The 6,775-nt window shown below is 45.2% G+C and overlaps 1 protein-coding gene across 1 annotated transcript in view; it reads right to left on the reverse strand.

Moving 5' to 3' along the window:
* The window catches only part of LOC114552434 (fibroblast growth factor 12), a 63,188-nt gene extending 56,640 nt beyond the window's left edge, over positions 1 to 6,548 (reverse strand). The window contains exon 1 of the mRNA XM_028573223.1: positions 6,185 to 6,548. Within this exon, the coding sequence (XP_028429024.1) occupies positions 6,185 to 6,224 (40 nt within the window). The 5' untranslated portion in view covers positions 6,225 to 6,548. The remainder of the gene's footprint in view (positions 1 to 6,184) is intronic.
* Between the last annotated feature and the right edge of the window lie 227 nt (positions 6,549 to 6,775).

The following is a 6,775-nucleotide window of genomic DNA, read 5'->3' on the forward strand; positions in this document are numbered from 1 at the left end:
GTTTGTCTTTGTCTTTGTGTGTGTGTGTGTGTCTGTGTGTCTCTGTGTCTCTGTGTGTGTGTGTGTTCTTGTCCCTTTGTTTTTGTGTGTGTGTGTGTCTCTGTGTGTTTGTGTGTGTTTGCGTGTGTGTGTGTGTGTGTGTGTGTGTGAAGATGAAGTAAAGCTTACAGTTTACAAAATAAGACAATCGTCCCATTCTTCCAAAGATGATCGACATTTACTGCCATAAAAACACACAAACGACACTCTGAAGAACATATGATCAAAACAGGAAGTATAACCAAAGATGATACGTGCACCCGCCAAAATAAAAGTCTCTGCTTAACCCAGATAAGATGTAACAGAGATGTTCAGCTCAGCTCAGCTGCACAAAGCTAACCCGCTGTAGCTGTACGTTCACAGTGAAGAAAGTAAACACTGTGAATGTTGAACTCTTCCTTTAATTACATCACAGTTTGGCTGACTCAGCAGTTTCCTATCCTCTCTCTCTCTCTCTCTCTCTCTCTCTCGGGCTGAGAGGAAGCTCCAGAAATATCTAAAGGTCCGATCTGCTGGTTATTTACAGACACGCTGAGTCACTTCAAGCGTGCATCTCTCCGGGAATCTGACATCAGCAGACGAAGTGAAAACACCATCCGAGACAAACATGAAAGACTGAAACTGAGAAACTGAGAGTCTGGAGGTTTGAGATGCTGAATAAAAAGGTGTAACACATCTGTAATCTTTTCTCCAATCACAGTGCGAGTACGTCATTTAGCGATGTGGAGACAGTCCAAAAAGGGCCGGTGACGCTTGTGTACCGATAGTAGCCTAGCATGCTATTGCCTAGTTTCTGCAAGAGGTCTTGTCAAGTCACAAGAACAATGTTTTGGGATTTAAACGTATGTATTTCTCGATAGAGGTAACAAAATATATGAGATAAAATGCCAAAAATATCAGATGTGCGCAGAAACACGATGTCCTGAAGCGTTTCCGCCATCTCTAACGATTTTCTTTGACTCGAGCGACCAACGTGCATACGTGCCGCTGCCTTCGCTCCGATTGGCTGTCGCTTTGTTGCGTCGCTCAGCATTTACATAAAATAGACCTCTTGTTAGGGGTGGGAATCACCAGAGGCCTCACGATACGATATCATCCCGATACTTATGTCACGATACGATATTATTGCGATTTTAAACATATTGCAATATTCTGCGATATATTGCAATGTGTTACCTTTTTTCCAACTTCAGATTTTCCCCAATTTCAAATGATGTCCCGAAAAGGACAATTTTGTCAACATCTGTTTTATCTAAAAAGATAAATTTCTCTGTTTGGTCATCTCACTTAAATTTTATTGCTGCAAAATGTCATTGTCAAGCAGACAGATTGACCAACACATGTCATAAAAGATCGATACTTGGCATCTGTGTATCGATACAGTATTGCCACAAAAAATATCGCGATACTATGCTGTATCGATTTTTTCCCACCACCCCTACCTCTTGTCTATTTTAGCCCCCGCCAAGCTCGTGGCAGCGGCGAGCTCGTCGCTTGTCGCTAGAGTTTAGATTCTCTGCCCGACCCACGCTGTCATCGGGCCGGGCCTTCGATCAAGCATTTGTGTTGTTTTAATCATTACTTTATTAGCCTTATTGGTAGTGAGCAAGCTATGCCTCTCCAGCTTCTCCCGTAGCTCTGAGTGTAGGCTATGTCCTGCACTGACTTGAGCGGGAGGTAAACTGGGCTACATTGGGTCTCCCCCGTTGTCGGCCAGTGTGTCAGCATGCAGGCCGTGGTAAAGGGCAGCATTAATTAGGTGATGGAGACCAGAGAGTCTCCTATATGGTTCCAGGGCTTTGATTATGTTGCTGCCTTGATCTGTAACCCACACTACTCAGCTGAGGGAGCTGTAGGGTCAAGGTTTTTCTTCATTTGCGATCCATTCCAGTCTGAATAAACAAACAACAACTGTTCACATGCTTCGTCCTTGATGCATTATTCATCAAGATCACTTTAAACAGATTTCTGTAGTTCAAACAACTGGGAATTGTAGTTGAGAACATCAGTTGTAACCAACGTATTAAAACATTGTCCGGTTTAAATCGGGCTTGGGCTCATAATTCCAGTTAATGTGTCGGGCCGGGCCGGGCTGGGCTCGGACACAACGTGCACGGGGCTCGAGTTGGGTTGGACAAAAATTTTTTGGGCCCCGATCTAAGCTCTACTTGTCGCTGGCAAACAGCCACTCCAGTAGCGGAGATAGTGTCGGCGCTTGGGTTAGGGGGCCCCTCAAACACCGCCGGTCTTACGTCACTTGCGTCACAACTGCAAACTTATCAGCAAATGTTAACACAACTCTATTTACCGCCTTGCATCATGGGAATTGGCCTGCCAATGAGCCACGCTAGCTTTATTTTCTCACGTCGTTATTTCGTTCTTGAGTCAGTTTGACAGCATAACCTTCAAATGCATAATGCAACCCCTTCTGTCTGCTTCTTTCTCAAAATAGCTTTTTCGTTTTTACCAAAAATTAGACAATATTTATCCAGGGAGTACAGTGAGACAGTGGTTTTTAATTTTAAAATGACTTAGGTAGCAGAGGGCCCCGTGATGAAGCTCTGGCCCTGGGCCACTCCCATTGAAAATGAATGGCAGCCTGTCTCTTGTAGTAATGTGAGTGGGGCATTCATACGTTGTCAGGTCTGTCCGCAAGACTACAAGCAAAACAACTTTTAAAATATTCGTTTTCTGAATGGAGTTCAGGGCTGTGATGGATGCCGCGCTACTACAGTGGTATGAACCCAAAATAAACTGACTTTCTGTGTGATTTCATTGCAATAAACAGCCCCAAAGAAAGCCGAAATAACAACATCATCATGATATGTGAACGCACCATGACAGTTCTACTCCAACTGCGACTGAGCTACTGCAGTTCCCAGAATGCATCAGACACACCCAAACACACATAAACACACTTTTCAACATCGCAGCTGTCTGCCTGGCCTCCTGTCTCACCCCCGGACCTTATGCCTGTCTTCCAGCTCTCCCGTTTGTCTTCACGTCACATTTATCAAAACTTCCTGTCTGTCTCTCCACCCGTCTATAACCTGTCTCCCATCTGTCTCTCCCCCTTCATTTCAACCTGTCTATCATCACATCTGTCTCTCTGCCATCCAGTCTGTCTTCAGACTGTCCTGCCTGTCTCTCTGCTATCCCGTCTGTCTTCAGACTGTCCTGTCTGTCTCTCTGCTATCCTGTCTGTCTAGACTGTCCTTAGATTCATATTCTAAGTGTCTAAGTGGATTTCGAAGGAGGTCGACCTTTCTGTTAAAGAGTAAGATCCTTTTTTTAAACATAAAAACATCCGTGAAATTGCGTTCGCTAAACCCACCAGACTCCATGTACATAAACAGTTATTTAAGCATCGTAACACACACTTCATTCAAAGTCGACATACACACAATATAACTACGAAAAGCAGTTTTGGGTCGTCTTTCCAATTTTCCAACCATCACAACTCTAGTTTTGGTTGAAATAAACACATAGTTTACAGATTTACATGTGAACATATGCTGGCTCTATACACGCTAAAAGTACCTTTTTTTAAAATGGAGTCTGGTTGGTTTAGAGCTAGTGACATCAGAGCTGTTTCTGGTTAAACAGAAAGGTCTCAAAGTGGTTTTAAAGATGTATCTCTCTAATTCCAAGGACTGTTGTTCCCATCAGTCACTTATACACAAAGAACTAACGAAATAGGGTCCAAGTTGCCCTTTAACTCTTCTGCAACAACCTGTCTCTCCCTCAGCCTCTCATGTCTGTCTCTCTCTCTAGTCTACCTGCCCTCCTGTCTGTCTGTCTATAGTCTACCTGTCCTCCTGTCTGTGTCTCTACTCTATACTCTACCTGCCCTCCTGTCTGTCTGTCTCTCTAGTCTACCTGCTAGGGATCGACCGATATGGATTTGTTAGTACCGATGCCGATTCAGATTTTTTTCCCATCAGCCTTAGCTGATGACCAATAGTAGTGTAGAGTAGTAGTAGTAGTAATAGTAGTGGAGAGAGCGTGGGTGCTTGGGTGCAGCCGCCCCAGGGCCCTGTGCCAATTAGGGGCCCCTCAAATGCCGCCGATCTTGCGTCACTTGACGAGAACGGGGCCCAAAGTGACACATTGCAGATTATTAGCTGAAAGAAGCTAATTTTTTATAGCTAATATTACTGCATATGAGCTCACATTGTGATAGTCCAGCTCTTCTTATCAAACATATAATAGTGCCATGACAATTATATAGTGTGGCACTGATTGAGCTCACTTGGCCTGTTCAGCACCATCGCTGTCCATCAGATGTCGCTGTCCGTGGTGCTGAAATAGTTACTTGACTCTTTGTGTATTAATTGACTTATAGGCTTACTTGGCTAGGTTTTAATTTTAAAATGACTTGGTAGCATGATGAAGCTCCGCCCCCACTGTACTGAGGATCTCGCTCCGTCCCTGCCGATTCAGGCTGCCGATTTTCTTGAGCCGATATTTGGAGCCGATGCTGCTTTTGCTCCCTCAATTTACGTCAAAAAAATGTAAAACCCTGCCACACTGGATGTGTTTTGGGGAATCTGCTCTGCCATTTCTTTAAGAATAATAAACAAAAACACAGATCAGTGTCACTTCTGCAATTATCTTACATTCATATATCACCCAAATTATGTGTGCAGTGTGCATCATATGGACGGGTGCAGTGTCTCCAGCAACACAGAGCTGCCTGTCTGTAAATAATGCCCGGAAAAAAAACTATCGGCGAACGCAGCAGCTGTAGTACTGATACGCGGCTGTAGACAGACGGGATAGCAGAGAGACAGAAAGGTCTATAGTCTAACTGCCCTCCTGTCTGTCTGTCTGTCTGTCTGTATGTCTTCTCTCCCATCTGTCCTGTTGACCATTTGGGTTGTCTCTATGATTAAAAGGCTTAAGCACCATTTTGGACACCAGCTAAGCTGAATGAATGGAACTACAAAGAGACTTTTTTAAACTCTTATGACTGTAGTTCGTCCCCGGTTTATTTATTATCTGCTCCAGCGTTTCCAACATTTGTTTTAGACACATATGGTAATAACAATAATAACAATAATAATAATAATAATAATAATAACAATGGTCCAAAATAATAGTTTTTCTGTGAAAAACGTCACATTTTCCATATCTCATCCAAACCTACCACTGAATACACCTGAGTCTTCCACAAACCTGTCTGTCCCTCTGCACCTCATACCTGTCTCTCTTCTCTCCTGTCTGTCTCTAAGACCGCTCATATCTGTGCCCTGTCCTTTGTCAGTCTCACCGTCTCATTTTCGTTTAAGTCCTTTGACCATTTGTCAACTGTCCTGTTTGTCTCTCTAGTCTACCTGTCTGTCTATTTAGTCTACCTGCCCTCCTGTCTGTCTGTCTCTCTGGTCTACCTGCCCTCCTGTCTATCTGTCTCTCTGCCTCCTGTTATCTGTCTCTCTGTCCAAGTGTCTCTTCACCCTCATATCTCACATACGTCGCCCTGTCCACTTTTTTGTCTATTTATCTATCTATTTACCTGTCTTCCTGCAACACCCTGTCTTAATACCTGTCTCTCTCTCTCTCTCTCTCTCTCTCTCTCTCTCTCTGTCTCCCTGCAACAGCCTGTTTTTACCTGTCTCTCTGTCTTTGTGTCTCCCTGCAACACGTCTTTTTATCAGTTTACCTGCCCTCCTGTCTGTCTCTCTGTCCAATGTCTATCCACCCTCATATCCCACATCCCTCCCGTCCTGTCCACATCTTTTTATCTATTAATTTACCTGTCTCCCTGCAACACCCTGTCTTATTACCTGTCTCTCTCTCTCTCTCTGTCTCCCTGTCTTTAACCCGCCTCTCTCTGTCTCTGTGTTTTGCTGCATCAGGCTTCTCACAGCCCTTCACTTGAAAACACACTCACACACACACACACACACACACACACACACACTGCACCCCATCCCATAATAACCACAATCTCACACACACACACACACACACACACACACACACACACACACACACACACACAGTGCACCCATCCCATAATAACCACACCTAAAAGCTCCAGTGCAGCTGCTGCGTTCAGGATGATACCGCAGTACACTTCCATCATCAGCCTCTCCCATCCTCCCGCCCTCCATCCCTCCATCCCTCCATCTCTCCATCTTACCTGGTGCCTTCTCTTTGCCCTCCATGATGAGGTGAGCCATTGCACTGCCTCGTCACAGATCCACGCGCCCACTTTTCCTTCCTGAAGTCTCGAGTCAACAAGCGTCGAGAGTAGAGTAGGGGGGTGGGGGGGGATCTGCTCGCTAATCAGCCGCTGAAGGATCGATACCGGCGGGAGAGAGGAGGGAGGACAGTCCGCGGGCTTTTACTCTAAAACTCCTCCTGGCGCCGGTCTCTTTTCTTCCTTTTCCTCCTGCGGACGTTGAGTCAACGTTCTCCACGAGCCGTTGGACCTGCGCTGCTGTGCCGTGTCCGCGCGCTGCTGCTGCTCGCTCTCTCTCTCTCTCTCCAGTCTGTGCTCGCGCCGTGTTGCTGCTGCAGCTCACGTGACGTCACCGCCGGAGGAATCTTAAAGGTGGCAGTGTGAAGGTGATGTGATGGTCCGTCCCCCGCCGCAAGGCATCATGGGAAGCTACGCAGGAGGGAATTGAACCCCCGACACAGCAGTCCAAACATCAACGTCATCAATGAGACATTATAAAAATACAAATAAATGACTAAAAATAATGTACTTACTAATTTAAATAAATTA

Source organism: Perca flavescens, chromosome 3 (genome assembly GCF_004354835.1).
Source record: "Perca flavescens isolate YP-PL-M2 chromosome 3, PFLA_1.0, whole genome shotgun sequence".
Taxonomy (NCBI): Eukaryota; Metazoa; Chordata; class Actinopteri; order Perciformes; family Percidae; genus Perca; species Perca flavescens.